The sequence below is a fragment of the Triticum aestivum genome, chromosome 1B, assembly GCF_018294505.1.
Source record: "Triticum aestivum cultivar Chinese Spring chromosome 1B, IWGSC CS RefSeq v2.1, whole genome shotgun sequence".
Taxonomy (NCBI): domain Eukaryota; kingdom Viridiplantae; phylum Streptophyta; class Magnoliopsida; order Poales; family Poaceae; genus Triticum; species Triticum aestivum.
In genome coordinates this window covers 8,743,331-8,761,870 of record NC_057795.1, presented here as the reverse complement: position 1 = coordinate 8,761,870, position 18,540 = coordinate 8,743,331, and the positions used below count along the sequence as shown (strand labels likewise).

The 18,540-nt window shown below is 43.6% G+C and overlaps 2 protein-coding genes across 10 annotated transcripts; both read right to left on the bottom strand.

The window, feature by feature from the left end:
• Positions 1 to 617: 617 nt before the first annotated feature.
• On the bottom strand, positions 618 to 17,165 carry LOC123103182 (uncharacterized). Of its 9 annotated transcripts, XR_006449694.1 has the most exons (10): positions 16,156 to 17,165; positions 15,059 to 15,132; positions 14,616 to 14,778; positions 12,779 to 12,898; positions 12,467 to 12,538; positions 12,234 to 12,297; positions 1,723 to 1,803; positions 1,438 to 1,594; positions 1,289 to 1,361; positions 618 to 1,211 (listed from the first exon to the last, which is right to left on the bottom strand). XR_006449694.1 is itself a non-coding variant. In XM_044524690.1 (7 exons), exons 2-6 carry the CDS (start codon positions 15,086 to 15,088, stop codon positions 10,854 to 10,856), a joined length of 933 nt encoding a protein of 310 aa, XP_044380625.1. In that variant the 5' UTR covers positions 15,089 to 15,132; positions 16,156 to 17,165; the 3' UTR covers positions 6,304 to 7,003; positions 10,848 to 10,853. The 9 variants fall into 9 exon arrangements, 7 of the variants coding, with proteins under 7 accessions (XP_044380625.1, XP_044380640.1, XP_044380648.1 ...); XR_006449693.1 differs by lacking the exons at positions 618 to 1,211; positions 1,289 to 1,361; positions 1,438 to 1,594; positions 1,723 to 1,803; positions 14,616 to 14,778 and adding exons at positions 6,310 to 7,003; positions 10,848 to 10,949; positions 11,056 to 11,500; XM_044524690.1 differs by lacking the exons at positions 618 to 1,211; positions 1,289 to 1,361; positions 1,438 to 1,594; positions 1,723 to 1,803; positions 14,616 to 14,778 and adding exons at positions 6,304 to 7,003; positions 10,848 to 11,500.
• On the bottom strand, positions 2,580 to 3,799 carry LOC123103223 (uncharacterized). Its single transcript, XM_044524738.1, has 3 exons — positions 3,639 to 3,799; positions 3,488 to 3,544; positions 2,580 to 3,415 (listed from the first exon to the last, which is right to left on the bottom strand). Exons 1-3 carry the CDS (start codon positions 3,726 to 3,728, stop codon positions 3,218 to 3,220), a joined length of 345 nt encoding a protein of 114 aa, XP_044380673.1. The 5' UTR covers positions 3,729 to 3,799; the 3' UTR covers positions 2,580 to 3,217.
• Positions 17,166 to 18,540: the final 1,375 nt, after the last annotated feature.

Here is an 18,540-nt window from a genome sequence, read left to right as displayed (position 1 = left end):
CATTGTCACCCAGGCCATTGTCACCTTCCTCAAAGAACTTTACAAGTTCGCCCCCCTTGATGCTAGTCCCACACACATTCAACAGCTCAGTCTCATTGCTTCACGGATTAAAAACATGAAATGAATATCAGTCAGTTAATCAATTAAAACAACTCTCAACAATAAACTTGTTAGTATAAATATCCACAAACTGACCATTCTGCTTTGACTAATTTGTAGACCTCGTCACAACTGATAGAAGACAAGAATTGACGTTCGTCAAAAGTAACGACATCATTAAACTTGATAGGAGCAAGACATATCCTCCTGCCTGGTTTCAGAACTGGTGTATCTGCTAATGATGAATTGGGGGATTGTGTGCTCTCTTCCAGGTCAAGATCAGGGTTGTCCTGTGTTCTCTCTTCCAGGTCAAGATCAGGGTTGTCCTGTGATCTCTCTTCCAGGTGATGGGCGTTGTTGTCTTGCCTGGTCTCTTCCTGGTGAGGAACAGAGTTGTCCGGGTTACTGACAACATCTACAACACCCATGCTCTCATGAGGTTCGTTCTGAGAGACAACACCCATGATCTCTTCCTGCCAACTGACATGAGGTTTGGGGTCTTCCGCATTTTGGTGGTCATCATGAGGTTCGTTCTAAGAGACATGAGGTTTGGGGTCTTCCACATTTTGGTGGTCATCTTCGGGGTTGTCCTGTGTGATCTCTTGACCGCCCCCTGCATTTTCCTCTTCCAGGTGATGGGCATGAGGTGTGATCTCTTCGGGGCGAGGAATGGAGTTGTCCTGGTCACTGCCTGGATCAAAATCCATCCTCTCTTCCTGGCCACTAACCTGAGGTCCGACCTGAGGTTCGACCTGGTTGTTCTGTGTCTCTTCCATCCTCTCTTCCCTTGCATCTTCCGCATTTTGGTCATCTTCGGGGTTGTCCTGTGTGATCTCCATCCTTTCTTCCTGGCCACTGACCTGAGGTCCGACCCGAGGTTCGACCTGGTTGTTCTGTGTCTCTTCCATCCTCTCTTCCCGTGCATCTTGGAGATGAGATTCGTCATGAGATTCGTCCATGCTCGTTTCCTGGTGACTGACAAAACCCTCATCATCATCCTCATCCTCATCGTCCTCCTCCTCCTCGGCTGCTCGGCATGGAAGGTTTCTCTTGTTCAAATTGTGACGGAGGAGGCTGATAGAAAGCTCCTTGCGGAACTTCAACACCTTTTCCTGCATTTTTCAGGCATAAATCATTTGTTTCAGAATTTGAATATAACAAAACTTGAAAAACAAGGCTCAATGTTTACCTCATCGATGTTAGATACCGCCATCTGCTCTAGCCCTTGGATATATAATAGAACATGAAATCCGCAATCACGACTGCAATAATTTAATTGCAATAATCAGCGCTAGAAAAGGTGGTAAACACAGACTACGGTTTGTGTCATCCACTTACGTATTCTTTTGATGTTCAACCTCTGGAAACTCTACATCATAATAAGAAATGTTGATGTTATGTTTAGCGCTTAAATATGATTCCAGCTTAGTCAACACATCACGTGCCACGTCTTGATGTATCCCTGGACAGGAGTCCAGGATATATTTCTTTTTTGCTGTAATAGAAACGGCAACCAAGGAATAATGATGACGGTAAACTATAGGAATGAATAGCTGAAAAAAAATCTACTGTCAAAACTCATGACATTGAAATACAAAGATCTGATACAATAAATACACAAACCTGTGTCATATCCTTCACTTTCTCTGCTGTAAGCTGCTTGTCCAGATATTTAGTTTCATCATCTAGACGCAGCAAATCACCCTGGAATAATCAAAGAGACGACAATCATAGGTCAGTCATACGTACAGGTTAGGGTTTAGGGTTAGGGTTTAAGGACAAGTACTTACAACAGAAAATTCTTCAAGGATAACTTTATCCTTCCAGCCCTTTGACCATATGTGGCATACTAAGTGTAGTATATTCGATTGCATCTGGCCAAGTGGTTTGAAACAATCTACAAACGTAGACTCGTGTACACGATAGTCACCAATCTCTAATACAATAGAGTCACGGGTTCTTTGTAAAACATATTTCTTGTTCAAATCATCAACACTATTGTCGTCAGAATTCTGATGGTAGAAATAAAGAAAAAGACTTTAGTTAGCGGTATACATATATTGGGTGGTAACATCTTGAGAAATATAAGAAGTTGCATCAAGATATTCAAGAAATATAAGGGGAGTGGCAGACATATGTTGGGCTGTAACAGGCCTTGAGGAGAAACAGAATTATATTGTGTGCTAACATACATATATTGGGTGGTAACATCTAGGAGGAGTAACAAAAGTACTATGGGGAGTGACAGACATATATTGGGCTGTAACAGGCCTTGAGGAGTAACAGAATTATATTGGGTCACCCAAAATAATTCACTCGTGCCCTAGGGGATAAGAAACTGTAGCACTCCGTATCCCCTGCCCCTCTTCTTTCACTCGTGCCCTAGGGGTAATCGCCGCACCGGCGAAGCCGAGGTGGACGGCGACGACGGCAGCATCCCCTGCCCCTCTCCTATATGACAGATTCATCATCATCCCGAAAAACGCAGCACGACCACTCCGCATCCCACTTTGGTGGTAGCATTTAGATACATTACTAGTAAGATGCCCATGCATTGCACGGAACACCAAGATTGGGGGTGGACGGTGCCGGCAGTGGCCATTACACCAGATTGATCCATAGCCTCAGATCCAGATCCGACGGCTGTTGGTGATAGATGGCAGGCACACCATCATCACCAACTCAGGTTTTCATATACAAATAACTAAGCACTTTTCCTTCCTATGTGACCGATTCATCATCGTCCCAAAAAACACGACGCAACCACTCCGTATCCCCTGCCCCTCTTCTTTCACTCGTGCCCTAGGGGTAATCGCCGCACCAGCGAAGCCGAGGTGGACGGCGATGACGGCAGCATCCCCTGCCCCTCTTCTTCCACTCGTGCCCTAGGGGTAATTGCCGCACCGTCGAAGCCGAGGTGGACGGCGATGACGGCGAACCACCCCCTCCTAGCGACCCGGATAAGTGCCATGTAACCAAGCGACATATAGGACTTGAGGAGTAACAGAAGTACATGAGGAGTAACATGTCTTGAGGAGTAACAAAATTATATTGTCTGGTAACAATAGGAGGAGTAACAGAAGTATAGGACTGCTAAATCCAAAGTACATAGGAGTGTTCAACACGAAATTACATAAGAGTGCTCAAGAGTAGATGCAAATCGCCGCACCGGCGAACCGAGGTGGACGGTGATGACGGCGAACCACCCCCTCTTAGCGACCCGGATCAACGCCAAACAGGCCTTGAGGAGTAATAGAAAAGGAGCAGGGATACTTACCAATAATTTGCCATAGCAACTTTCCTCCCAGCTAATCAACTGAAAAGGACAAAGAAATATAAAGTGGCAATAGCAACATAATTATAGAAAGATGAGATGATTTGTACTTACATTAATGTCTTCTAGTTTCTTCGTTTTCCTCACACCATGCCTGGACTTAGACTTCTTCTGAAAGGGACATAAACAAAAAAAAAGTTGCATCAACAGAAGTCCATAGTTGCATCAACAATTACTAATAGATTTCCTTTACGTAGTTTCTTACCATAGACTTCTTCTTGGGCTCAGCAGGTTCACACAAAAGATTGGTGACCATGGCATCAGTATACAAATTAACTCTACAAGCCTTTTCCATGTCCACATCATTTCCCTCGATGCAGTCCAAAAGAACAATCTGTAATGATTCTATAGTTAGCAATTACCAATGTAAAGGAAATCTATTATTTGCAGCAGCTCCTACTGAGCTTCTAGTACTTACCAAGGGCATAACCAGACAACCAGTCATAATAAAATCCTTTTTATCCTTTTTCTGCTGAAACTCGTAGTAAGCTTTCTTGAAGTGTTCAAAGACTATATGTGCCCAGTCAATGTCTTGCAGTTCTACCAACTCATTGACTGCTCCAATTATACTTGGGGTTATATAATAAGAATTTCCTGCAAGTAGATATCTGTCTAACACAACCCCAAGTATAAGCTTTACGAGCATTTCCTTGTCAACAAGTTTCGAGACCACGCTGTCTTGATATTTGTCAACCAACAAACGAATGTTTTTGTCGCTGAATAAACGTCTTTTTGCGGAGGCTTTCAACTCATGGGGCGCGACGTTTTCCTCATCGGTTCTGCCCTCGGTGTCCACTTGATTGCCCTCGGCGTCCGCAGCGTCCGCTTGATTGCCCTCGGTGTCCACTTGATTGCCCTCGGCGTCCGCAGCGTCCGCTTGATTGCCCTCGGTGTCCACTTGATTGCCCTCGGCGCATCCAGCCTTTTTTTCTTTTCCAAACGTTTTGGCTATGTAGCTCAGTGCTGTGAACATATTGTTATATTCTCCCCCTGTAGTTTCTGAACTTGGGAGCTCCTTCAAGCCCACTGGCAGGGTAAGAACATGCTGCACCACCTCCTTCGTTATCCACAATGATCTACCTTCCTTGATGCGGAATTCAATTTTATTTTCATCTTCGTGAATAATTGCTCTCTCCATGAGCAGTTTACACATCTTTCTGTTAAGTACTGATAGCTGTAAGTTGAGCAGATTAAGGAGATCTAATCGTTCAATGGTCTATTTTACTTCTTTTGGCAGATTCTTAGAGAACAGACGCACAGCAAGAAGACAGCACCGTGTGCCAATGCCTTTTTCCTCACTGCTTGGCATATTCGGACGTGCCTGATATGCAGAAAATCAAGATGAGATGTTAGTCGAAGCTCTAGCTCCCAAATGGCTGTCATTTAGTAGTATTAGTTAATACCGAGCAAGTTGCTTATGCAGACAAGATTATTTTGAACAAGCTATTTAAAGTCAGTCTATAGAACTATATACAAGGAATTGATGCCAAAAAAGCTGTTATTTGCATTAGGCGATAACAGCCCGCAAGGAGTAAAACTATGAACCAAAGGACTTTGGATCGTAACAGGCCTACTCTAAGAAGTAACAGATATACTTTGGAGTAAGGAGTAACAGGTATACTTTGGACGGTAACATGAAAAGAAAAGTAACATATCTACGACTTAAAGTAACAGCTCCACAAAGTTACAGACGAACTTTGGGCAGTAACAGATCCCGAAAAGTAACAGATCCACTTAGAGCAGTAACATGCCATCATTAGATGGTAAGATCCCCAGAGGAGTAACAGAGGTACTATGAGCGGTAATAGTGCCTATGGAGTAACAGAGTTACTTTGGAGGGTAACATCCATTACGGAGTAACAGGTTGCTTTGGACCGTAACAGTTTGTCGTGCTTATGCCAAACTTGGTTGCCTAAGATGTGGCAAACTGCTGCAACAAACCAAATAGGCCCTAAAGATAATAAAATTGACTGAATAACTGTCCTACAAGTACCTTAGGATCAACTTCGACCTCGACCTCTTCCCCACGGAAAACGTGTTGCTCCCGTTGGCGTCGCTGCACCTGGCCATGTCCTCGTGCTCCGCTGGATCGCCGGGTTGGGGCAGTGACTCCTCTGGTGCTGGCACCAAAGGCAGCCTGAAAAACAACAAGTTGTTTTCAGAAAATCCACCAAACACACAACTCAACCTCTTCTCTGAGATTAGCACCACCAGACAGCAACTTATAATTCCAGTAAAGGAACAAAACATAACAAGCATCTAAGTTGTCTAACATGACAAAATTTGGTTCATTGATGATAAGTGGCACTGAGGCTGCGATACTCTACCCAGAAGTGAATCACTTATATTCTCTCCAGTCAATATTCTCAGTGGAGGTAGATGTATAATGTTTAAAAAAACTATGAACAGAAGGCAACTAACTAGAGCAGTTACCACATTATTGAATCATTAAATGACAACAGAACATCAAACTGAACCTCGTCAAATATCGCAGCCTCAGTGCCACTTATCATCAATGAACCAAATTTTGTCATGTTAGACAACTTAGATGCATGTTATGTTTTGTTCTTTTACTGGAATTATAAGTTGCTGTCTGGTGGTGCTAATCTCAGAGAACAGGTTGAGTTGTGTGTTTGGTGGATTTTCTGAAAACGACTTGTTGTTTTTCAGGCTGCCTTTGGTGCCAGCACCAGAGGAGTCACTGCCCCAACCCGGCGATCCAGCGGAGCACGAAGACGTGGCCAGGTGCAGCGACGCCAACGGGAGCAGCACGTTTTCCGTGGGGAAGACGTCGAGGTCGAAGTTGATCCTAAGGTACTTGTAGGACAGTTATTCAGTCAATTTTATTATCTTTAGGGCCTATTTGGTTTGTTGCAGCAGTTTGCCACATCTTAGGCAGCCAAGTTTGGCATAAGCACGACAAACTGTTACAGTCCAAAGCAACCTGTTACTCCGTAATGGATGTTACCCTCCAAAGTAGCTCTGTTACTCCGTAGGCACTATTACCGCTCTTAGTACGTCTGTTACTCCTCTGGGGCTCTTACCATCTAATGATGACATGTTACCGCTCTAAGTGGATCTGTTACTTTTCGGGATCTGTTACTGCCCAAAGTTCGTCTGTAACTTTGTGGAGCTGTTACTTTAAGTCGTAGATATGTTACTTTTCTTTTCATGTTACCGTCCAAAGTATACCCGTTACTCCTTACTCCAAAGTATATCTGTTACTTCTTAGAGTAGGCCTGTTACGATCCAAAGTCCTTTGGTTCATAGTTTTACTCTTTGCGGGCTGTTATCGCCTAATGCAAATAACAGCTTTTTTGGCATCAATTCCTTGTATATAGTTCTATAGACTGACTTTAAATAGCTTGTTCAAAATAATCTTGTATGCATAAGCAACTTGCTCGGTATTAACTAATACTACTAAATGACAGCCATTTGGGAGCTAGAGCTTCGACTAACATCTCATCTTGATTTTCTGCATATCAGGCACGTCCGAATATGCCAAGCAGTGAGGAAAAAGGCATTGGCACACGGTGTTGTCTTCTTGTTGTGCGTCTGTTCTCTAAGAATCTGCCAGAAGAAGTAAAACAGACCATTGAACGATTAGATTTCCTTAATCTGCTCAACTTACAGCTATCAGTACTTAACAGAAAGATGTGTAAACTGCTCATGGAGAGAGCAGTTATTCACGAAGATGAAAATAAAATTGAATTCCGCATCAAGGAAGGTAGATCATTGTGGATAACGAAGGAGGTGGTGCAGCATGTTCTTCCCCTGCCAGTGGGCTTGAAGGAGCTCCCAAGTTCAGAAACTACAGGGGGAGAATATAACAATATGTTCACAGCACTGAGCTACATAGCCAAAACGTTTGGAAAAGAAAAAAAGGCTGGATGCGCCGAGGGCAATCAAGTGGACACCGAGGGCAATCAAGCGGACGCTGCGGACGCCGAGGGCAATCAAGTAGACACCGAGGGCAATCAAGCGGACGCTGCGGACGCCGAGGGCAATCAAGTGGACACCGAGGGCAGAACCGATGAGGAAAACGTCGCGCCCCATGAGTTGAAAGCCTCCGCAAAAAGACGTTTATTCAGCGACAAAAACATTCGTTTGTTGTTGACAAATATCAAGACAGCGTGGTCTCGAAACTTGTTGACAAGGAAATGCTCGTAAAGCTTATACTTGGGGTTGTGTTAGACAGATATCTACTTGCAGGAAATTCTTATTATATAACCCCAAGTACAATTGGAGCAGTCAATGAGTTGGTAGAACTGCAAGACATTGACTGGGCACATATAGTCTTTGAACACTTCAAGAAAGCTTGCTACGAGTTTCAGCAGAAAAAGGATAAAAAGGATTTTATTATGACTGGTTGTCTGGTTATGCCCTTGGTAAGTACTAGAAGCTCAGTAGGAGCTGCTGCAAATAATAGATTTCCTTTACATTGGTAATTGCTAACTATAGAATCATTACAAATTGTTCTTTTGGACTGCATCGAGGGAAATGATGTGGACATGGAAAAGGCTTGTAGAGTTAATTTGTATACTGATGCCATGGTCACCAATCTTTTGTGTGAACCTGCGGAGCCCAAGAAGAAGTCTATGGTAAGAAACTATGTAAAGGAAATCTATTAGTAATTGTTGATGCAACTATGGACTTCTGTTGATGCAACTTTTTTTTGTTTATGTCCCTATCAGAAGAAGTCTAAGGCCAGGTGTGGTGTGAGGAAAACGAAGAAACTAGAAGACATTAATGTAAGTACAAATCATCTCATCTTTCTATAATTATGTTGCTATTGCCACTTTATATTTCTTTGTCCTTTTCAGTTGATTAGCTGGGAGGAAAGTTGCTATGGCAAATTATTGGTAAGTATCCCTGCTCCTTTTCTGTTACTCCTCAAGGCCTGTTTGGCATTGATCCGGGTCGCTAAGAGGGGGTGGTTTGCCGTCATCACCGTCCACCTCGGTTCGCCGGTGCGGCGATTTGCATCTACTCTTGAGCACTCTTATGTAATTTCGTGTTGAACACTCCTATGTACTTTGGATTTAGCAGTCCTATACTTCTGTTACTCCTCCTATATATTGTTACCTGATAATATAATTTTGTTACTCCTCAAGACATGTTACTCCTCATGTACTTCTGTTACTCTTCAATTCCTGTTACTCCTCAAGTCCTATATGTCGCTTGGTTACATGGCACTTATCCGGGTCGCTAGGAGGGGGTGGTTCGCCGTCATCGCCGTCCACCTCGGCTTCGACAGTGCGGCGATTACCCCTAGGGCACGAGTGGAAGAAGAGGGGCAGGGGATGCTGCCGTCATCGCCGTCCACCTCGGCTTCGCTGGTGCGGCGATTACCCCTAGGGCACGAGTGAAAGAAGAGGGGCAGGGGATACGGAGTGGTTGCGTCGTGTTTTTTGGGACGATGATGAATCGGTCACATAGGAAGGAAAAGCGCTTAGTTATTTGTATATAAAAACCTGAGTTGGTGATGATGGTGTGCCTGCCATCTATCACCAACAGCCGTCGGATCTGGATCTGAGGCTATGGATCAATCTGGTGTAATGGCCACTGCCGGCACCGTCCACCCCCAATCTTGGTGTTCCGTGCAATGCATGGGCATCTTACTAGTAATGTATCTAAATGCTACCACCAAAGTGGGATGCGGAGTGGTCGTGCTGCGTTTTTCGGGACGATGATGAATCTGTCATATAGGAGAGGGGCAGGGGATGCTGCCATCGTCGCCGTCCACCTCGGCTTCGCCGGTGCGGCGATTACCCCTAGGGCACGAGTAAAAGAAGAGGGGCAGGGGATACGGAGTGCTACAGTTTCTTACCCCCTAGGGCACGAGTGAATTATTTTGGGTGACCCAATATAATTCTGTTACTCCTCAAGGCCTGTTACAGCCCAATATATGTCTGTCACTCCCCATAGTACTTTTGTTACTCCTCCTAGATGTTACCACCCAATATATGTATGTTAGCACACAATATAATTCTGTTACTCCTCAAGGCCTGTTACAGCCCAACATATGTCTGTCACTCCCCTTATATTTCTTGAATATCTTGATGCAACTTCTTATATTTCTCAAGATGTTACCACCCAATATATGTATACCGCTAACTAAAATCTTTTTCTTTATTTCTACCATCAGAATTCTGACGACAATAGTGTTGATGATTTGTACAAGAAATATGTTTTACAAAGAACCCGTGACTCTATTGTATTAGAGATTGGTGACTATCGTGTACACAAGTCTACTTTTGTAGATTGTTTCAAACCACTTGGCCAGATGCAATCGAATATACTACACTTAGTATGCCACATATGGTCAAAGGGCTGGAAGGATAAAGTTATCCTTGAAGAATTTTCTGTTGTAAGTACTTGTCCTTAAACCCTAACCCTAAACCCTAACTTGTACGTATGATTGACCTATGATTGTCGTCTCTTTGATTATTCCAGGGTGATTTGCTGCGTCTAGATGATGAAACTAAATATCTGGACAAGCAGCTTACAACAGAGAAAGTGAAGGATATGACACAGGTTTGTGTATTTATTGTATCAGATCTTTGTATTTCAATGTCATGAGTTTTGACAGTAGATTTTTTTCAGCTATTCATTCCTATAGTTTACCGTCATCATTATTCCTTGGTTGCCGTTTCTATTACGGCAAAAAAGAAATATATCCTGGACTCCTGTCCAGGGATACATCAAGACGTGGCACGTGATGTGTTGACTAAGCTGGAATCATATTTAAGCGCTAAACATAACATCAACATTTCTGATTATGATGTAGAGTTTCCAGAGGTTGAACATCAAAAGAATACGTAAGTGGATGACACAAACCGTAGTCTGTGTTTACCACCTTTTCTAGCACTGATTATTGCAATTAAATTATTGCAGTCGTGATTGTGGATTTCATGTTCTATTATATATCCAAGGGCTAGAGCAGATGGCGGTATCTAACATCGATGAGGTAAACATTGATCCTTGTTTTTCAAGTTTTGTTCTATTCAAATTCTGAAACAAATGATTTATGCCTGAAAAATGCAGGAAAAGGTGTTGAAGTTCCGCAAGGAGCTTTCTATCAGCCTCCTCCGTCACAATTTGAACAAGAGAAACCTTCCATGCCGAGCAGCCGAGGAGGAGGAGGAGGATGAGGATGAGGATGATGAGGAGGGTTTTGTCAGTCACCAGGAAACGAGCATGGACGAATCTCATGACGAATCTCATGTCCAAGATGCACGGGAAGAGAGGATGGAAGAGACACAGAACAACCAGGTCGAACCTCAGGTCGGACCTCAGGTCAGTGGCCAGGAAGAAAGGATGAAGATCACACAGGACAACCCCGAAGATGACCAAAATGCGGAAGATGCACGGGAAGAGAGGATGGAAGAGACACAGAACAACCAGGTCGAACCTCAGGTTAGTGGCCAGGAAGAGAGGATGGATTTTGATCCAGGAAGTGACCAGGACAACTCCGTTCCCTCGCCCCGAAGAGATCACACCTCATGCCCATCACCTGGAAGAGGAAAATGCAGGGGGCGGTCAAGAGATCACACAGGACAACCCCGAAGATGACCACCAAAATGTGGAAGACCCCAAACCTCATGTCTCTTAGAACGAACCTCATGATGACCACCAAAATGCGGAAGACCCCAAACCTCATGTCAGTTGCCAGGAAGAGATCATGGGTGTTGTCTCTCAGAACGAACCTCATGAGAGCATGGATGTTGTAGATGTTGTCAGTAACCCGGACAACTCTGTTCCTCACCAGGAAGAGACCAGGCAGGACAACAACGCCCATCACCTGGAAGAGAGAACACAGGACAACCCTGATCTTGACCTGGAAGAGAGAACACAGGACAACCCTGATCTTGACCTGGAAGAGAGAACACAGGACAACCCTGTGATCTTGACCTGGAAGAGAGCACACAATCCCCCAATTCATCATTAGCAGATACACCAGTTTTTGAAACCAGGCAGGAGGATATGTCTTGCTCCTATCAAGTTTAATGATGTCGTTACTTTTGACGAACGTCAATTCTTGTCTTCTATCAGTTGTGACGAGGTCTACAAATTAGTCAAAGCAGAATGGTCAGTTTGTGGATATTTATACTAACAAGTTTATTGTTGAGAGTTGTTTTAATTGATTAACTGACTGATATTCATTTCATGTTTTTAATCCGTGAAGCAATGAGACTGAGCTGTTGAATGTGTGTGGGACTAGCATCAAGGGGGGCGAACTTGTAAAGTTCTTTGAGGAAGGTGACAATGGCCTGGGTGACAATGGCCTGGGCATTATCAATGCATTTGTCAAATGCCTCAAGGATGACGATAAGAGTAACGGCTACATCAAACGCAGAATAATTATCCCTCCACAAGACTTGGTAAGTTTTTCTGTTGATAAAGTTATCCATGAACAAGTCCTGAGATCTGTTGATAAAGTTATCCATAAAGTTATCCATGGTGCAGACCAGCGATGGAGTTCTGGAAAGTATTGCGAAAGTGCTTGCTGATCAGGGAATCAGACGTGATGAGAGAATCAGACCGGGAAAACCCAAGCAAATAGAGCAGATTTTCGTAAGTGGTGCAGAATTCTAACGATAATACAATCAACATTCTAATACATGTTAATTTTTGCAGGTATCTTCTCCTAGACAGAGCACAATTTAGTCTTATGTTCTGATTATACTTCAGTCAGCAGAGCAGCTTTATATTTCATAAAATTTATTAGAACCATCTTTAAGATTAACTAACACCACGAGATTTGAACCAAGGAACAGAAAAGCCAAGAAGTGCTAACCTGGGATAGGACCAATACTTGGAATAGAAAACCAGTACATGTTTGGATCTATTAGTTGGCGTGTCTGCCAAAGATCAACATGGCACAAACAGTAAGCATGATTGGTTAAGCATAAACTCATCGTGTAGATGCAAACCATTAGTTTTTTTGGTAAACATGAAACCAGTCATACTGGAGCCATGGCATGTGAATACGGAAATACCCATGATAATGATCCCATGGAAAATACTTACCAGGAGACCAGCATTCATCAATAAGGTGATATGTTTATCTCTTGCATCACCACCATGTGATAACAGTGAGCACTGTGATGAAAAGCAGAAGACGTGAAAAGCCTGGTTAGAGCAGTACTATTTCTTGATATAGTACTAGGTATTATTACAAAACAGTATACTAAAACAAAGTGTCAGCTCAAAGTGCCCATGATAGATCCTCGCAAAGTTTCACAAAGTTAAAACTTGGTAATAATGAACGATTCTACGGAAAGGTTAAGATAGAATTCTGCAGGATCAACACTCAGCTCCAGTAAACTTGCTGAAACTTACCAGCTCTAGGTGATCAATGCTAACATCCAATTTCGAACGCAGAACATATTTCTCAAACCAATCAAACACTTCACTACCATCTTTGTTTTTACCCGTTGACCTCCTGACAGCAGATTCCATCTGCATACACTCAGTGTAAGAAAGGAACAGATCCATTGAAGCTTGTAGTACGAATTATCACATTATAACTAAAACTTTATATCAACAAGACATTAGCTACATATTGGTGTGTCTATGATGGTAAATTTGCAGTTCAGTTAGCGTGAGCTTGGTTTGTTAAACAAGGTAAATGGGATAGAGCTATCTAGCTTGGTAAGGATAGGCTTGAATGAGGTGATCCGGGTTGTCTGCTTGGTTGGGTGAGAGTATTACAAAAGATTAATTAGCTAAACAGCACCCTCTTAACTTCCATTACATTAACACCATTGGGACTGTAAAATTAAAGGCTGTGTTACAACCTACAAGTGAAAACAAAAGAAAAGGATAAATTTTGTGCAGAAATCGTACTGAATCACCATCATAAAAGGAAACACTGAATTTATATAAACATATTGCAACATGTTTTTTTTTCATTCTTACATGGAGTATTGCCACATCTTTCCATTACGAGGAGTAAACATAAAAAACAAGAGTTTAGCAGTAGGCAAGAAGCACCTCCCTACAAAGCACGGACACGGCAGAAACTGCCGATCTGCCGTTCTGATACGGCAGGATACAGGGACACGGCGGGATACGGCAGGATACGCGAACTGAGCAGTATCCCCGATTTTTGATTTTTTTAAAAAATGAAAAAATGCAGGGATACGGCAGGACACGTACGTGACAAGTTTGGGATACGGCTGGCCCAGAAACAGCCTCGGCCCAATACCTAACCCTACTCTGCACGGGTTGCACGCACACTCTCCACGGAAGGACGAGGTGCTCCCAGCCTCCCAGGCAGCACTGAACACGCCGCCGCCTCCTGGATCGAGATGCCGCCACCTGAACTCGCCGCCGCCGCCGGCGAGGCCTGGACTGGAGAGGCGACCACTACCCCCAGACCAGCAGCCTCTCCTCGCAGTCACAGGTAACCCGACAGCCTCTCATTCCTCAACCTCTTCCTATTTTATTCTTCTGATTTTCTTCCATTAAGCTCCTGGATGTTGCTTGCTGGCTTGCCGCTCTTTGAATGCTTGTGATGTTGCTGTTTGCTACCCATGTTGTGCTTCGGAATGCTTGTGCTGCTGCTGCTCGGTCGAATAGTTGAACAAATATTTATGCTTGTGCTGCTGTTCGATCTTGAATGATGAATGCTTGCTTGCTGATTGGCTGCTTGCTCTTAGCCTGTTAGGTAGCATGGCATCTGGGAGGACGGGGATCAATGAAGATAAAGAGAAAACAAACGGGGCAGTATTCTGATGTCTTTCTCATTAAGCTCTGTTTTAACTCTATATTACATGGCATATTTTTATTTTATTTTATATATACTCGCCGTATCCCCGAATGGCTGTTTTTGAAAAATGCCGTATCCTGTATCCCCATATGCGTATCCCAGTCTTTCCGTCCCCGTGTCCGTGCTTTTTAGGCACCTCCCCCCCCCCCCCCAACCCACCCCAAAAAAAATGGCAGGCATGAACCATCGCTCCACCTATGCGTTGATGTTGTTGACCATCGTCTGAAGCTCCTGGCTCTCTCCCTAGAACACTTAGTTGTGCCTCTCTCCAAATGGATGAAATTTGTAGAATCACTATCGAGTCCAGGACTTTCCGACAATCTTTTGGCAATAATTTTCACCAAGACGGTCACTAAATTCATTTGGAGCGGCGAGCTGTCCATCTTAAAATGATTTGCCAGTTACCTCAACCAGGAGCAGTGTTCACCGTCTCGGCGTGTTTGGGCAGCTGCAGGCATTTTAGCTGGTCAACTCCCAGCAATGGTGCTGCAGTGCTAACCAGATGAAGAAAAGGCACTTGACAGGCACTTTGGCTTTCCAGAGCACCTTGTGGCACAGGAATACTGTCCTGACACGAAGAATGTCCTATCAGAGAGCTGAGCTTACTGAAAGTCTGGACATAACTGTTTCCTTTTCTAAAGTCTAAATTCACACATCATACATAAGCATTGTGGATTGTGGAAAAGATTCATGTGAATTGCATAACATAAGTATCTAGTAGGTGGTTTAATGTATTTAATTAACAGCTTAACCTGCTGAAACTCAATCAATGCAACAAAATCAAACATGTATTTATGATATTATTGTTTTCCAGACAAGATTGAAATAAAAATAGAGCATGCAAATACCTTCTCTAGCTTTGGGAACTGTGTGCGCATCAACTGTAGAGCTATCAAAGTATCACTGAATATAAGGTTGTCCTCTGCATTATCAAAATTGCTAGATGTTAAAACAACTTCACAGCTTGAGATGTACAATAATCATTGTCACTGAGTGGAACATTTTTCACGTACAATTTGTAGAATCTTCTTAACAAAATATAATGTCTTTGATGTTGAATGTCAAATGCAACAACTAGAAGTGATCTAAAAATAGGTTGCAAATTATGTTGAAAGATTACTAGACTTATTCTGAGGGTGTCAGCTAGGTACCCGCTCTCCTGACTTGCACATTTGGGTTACCAAAACCATATAATCTCCAGAGCCCAAGCTAGTGTGTCCATCCAGGGTCTCTAATCATGTTCCCAATTTCGCAGCAAGCCACAGGACGCCTATAGTCCATTGTTAATTCCTCTCTGTATGTAATCTTGTTCCAGACCCACCCCAAAGAAGCTAATCAACCGGCGCTACAAATCTCTCGTACAACAGCGGCGACTAAGGACGCTCGATCCCACCAGTAGCAACCATGGTAGATACCAACGGTGGTGGTGCAACTCTGTTTCCTACTACATCAGCCACGGCAATCCGTCCTCTGCTACCTGCAGTGTCCTAGAAGGAATGGAAGCGAACGGGAGAGAGCGTCTGTAGCATATAGTGGCCCGACATATAACATTTTGTTTTCAGCAATCTCTGTAAAAAGTTGAAGCCTCTCTTGACTTGTTGCAGCTGGCCAATTTCTGCCATGTGCTAGCTGCTACGAGACCAATTTTCTAGGAGTATATAACCGAATGAACTACTGCAGCATACATCATATGAGTTTCAGTGTTTATCAGGCATGAACGTTCAAAAAGAAGAAAAAGAGACAGTGTACGGGGGTTACACGCATAACTGCACTGACTCATAGTCATCTATGTGATGCGGCAAGCTGGTGCTGATACACGGTGACCCCCTTGATTTAATTTTGACCAAATGTGGAAATTAAGAGAACGGTGACCTATTTGACAAACTTGAGCAAGTTTAGTGAGCAGCGTGTAATTTACTCAAACAGAGGATAGAGAGCAGCAAACCAAGGCTTGTGCCATGCTCGGATCTGCCTTGTGAACTTGTGGCATCGTCATTAGGAGGGCGTGGTCGCTTCTTTTTCCCACGAGATGATGATGAATACGATGGCTATGGTTCTGCCATTTGACTTTGCTGATTGTCCAGTCCAATTTAAGTCGATGGCATGAGACAAGTAAGACAAATGTCTGTCCAATCAGGAGTCAGATCCTCTATCTTGCTTCAGCAGCATGGAGCTTCCTTCCACAATCCACACTGTAAATTCAATGCAAAAGCACGGTACATGAGCAAACTGATAAGACTGATGACCTAAACTAAAAGTCAGCCATCTTTCTAACGGGAAACTGTCACTTGCGAATCCACTGGAATCTCGCAAGGCCTGTCGACACTATTTAATCTCCTTGACAATCCACAGGAGTTTGGGGAGTCAGAGAGATTCTCAGATCAAAGCAGCCTCTGAAGTGAACCTGCAAACAAATGCTAATCCCCTTCTGTTGCTCCCAACAACCTGAATCCACGCTCATTGCACAAACAAGTGAGTAATCAGATACTTGGGCACATCAAATTACTTGTATGCAGTCCTCTACCGCGAAGAAATAGGGATTTCTCCACCAACTTGATGGTATCGCCGCGGTAACAAACAGCCTATATGTATAAAGAAATTCGTCTCTGCTGCTAATATATCCATACCAGTGCTAGCATACCGAGCAACGAGCACTAATTTGATGGGCAGAGATTGGATGCCGCAGGAGCTCTGGTCTACCGCGCCGGCGGCCCCCCGCGATGGACGGCGGACTAGTAGTTTTCCGCCGTACAGGGCTATCGCGGACGGCCGGAGATGCGACGGCGGCCTCTTCGGGACACCCGCCGACCTCCGTATCTCCTCGACCTCTCCTGCCGCGCGTGGCCGTCAGCGCGCAACAACCTACGCCGCGGCGGCGGCGGCGGCGGCGGTGGCGAGGTCTGCGGTGGGGATCTGTCGCGTGGGGAACGGCAGAGAGGCCAATCAGGATTTTCTTTTTTTTTTCCAACAGATTTGATAAAAATGTATTTTTTTTTCTAAATGACAGACAACACGTGGGATCTGGGACCACCTGTCAACGATATACCTCCTTTTATCTGTACGCTGAAACTTATGACACTAGATTTCCCAAAAACAATAATATGAGAACTGGTATGTTTCTTCGTCAGCCCATCTAGGAACGGCGGTGAGTCTTCGTGTCGGTCTCGGGCGAGGAGGTGATCCGTCATTTTTTTCTTCGCAGGTAACGGGTGTCGGTGTTAAGCTCTGTAATGTTTTCAGTTTTGTCATGTCAGTCGTTACGTGACTTATACTTTATTTTTTAAATATGAATGAGACATGTATTACCATGCAAAGAAAAGAATTAACGCATTAAATTTCCAAAAAAAATCATACGAGAACTCCCATCCTATGCGTGTGTGTCTACGTGTCCAAAGTGTTTTGCACATCCTCTTTGTGCTCCTCGTCGACGGTGAAAATGCCAAAAGTTATGAATGTGATCGTAAACAAAGGGTGTAGATTTGGACTGCGGCGTCGTTGACTCATTGTCCGATGGGGCAAACACGGGCTCCCGCTTCACAAAGAGAGTGGCAGGACAAATGGACTTGTACCACTGAAGAGCAGGATAGCAAGAACGGTTGGGTGTGAGAAGATACATGTATTTATTTTTCTCTAATATTTTAGGTCGACTTAAGGTGGATAGAGAGGAGAGCAAATCTGAATTCATACCCATTGACATTCCAAAACGATGGAGTATATATATATATATAGGACATCTGTACACATCTCTTGTCTTTGATAGCTCTTTGTATTTCTAGCAAGAAAAACATGTGCTCATGGGATATGTGTTGAGCAAGTCATTCAAGAAATGCTTGTTTAATCATGTGACTAGACTACAGAATCATCTGACCATCCTACTTGCATGTTTGGTTAATCTCCAACTTCCAATTAGAAGAGCGTAGTATGCATTGTATGCTAGTTCTCTCATATGTACCATCACGACCAAGTCCATTGCATCATCTAAGAGGTGTGAAACACGATAAGTGATTCATTTTAGCTATCTTCTCAGCTCGGTTTCAAGAACATCATATCATCCGTGTGATGGTATCAAGCAAGGTATTCAACACTTGGGTAAGTTGATAAGTCTAATCATAATGGTTGAAATCCACTTCTTTTCTCGCGATTGAATCATATCTTTACCATGCATGTTGGTAGATGAAAAGGAAGGGTCACGTCGTGAGGTCAATCCTCCACTTAATTAGAATTGCCGAATTGAAGGCGGAGCGTCAAAGTCGGAACTAGCTAGCCTTCGTTAGCAACCTTAGATCATCTCCAACAGGTACACAAAAGTTTCGCGCTTTAAAATAGTTTT

Coding starts and splice junctions, on each gene's coding strand:
- LOC123103182 (XM_044524690.1), bottom strand. CDS start 15,088: ATGCGCACACAGTTCCCAAAGCTAGAGAAG. Junction 12,539..12,778: donor GCATTGATCACCTAGAGCTG/GTAAGTTTCAGC, acceptor TTTTCATCACAG/TGCTCACTGTTATCACATGG. Junction 12,298..12,466: donor TGATGAATGCTGGTCTCCTG/GTAAGTATTTTC, acceptor GATCTTTGGCAG/ACACGCCAACTAATAGATCC.
- LOC123103223 (XM_044524738.1), bottom strand. CDS start 3,728: ATGGAAAAGGCTTGTAGAGTTAATTTGTATACTGATGCCATGGTCACC. Junction 3,545..3,638: donor AGCCCAAGAAGAAGTCTATG/GTAAGAAACTAC, acceptor TGTCCCTTTCAG/AAGAAGTCTAAGTCCAGGCA. Junction 3,416..3,487: donor AGAAACTAGAAGACATTAAT/GTAAGTACAAAT, acceptor TGTCCTTTTCAG/TTGATTAGCTGGGAGGAAAG.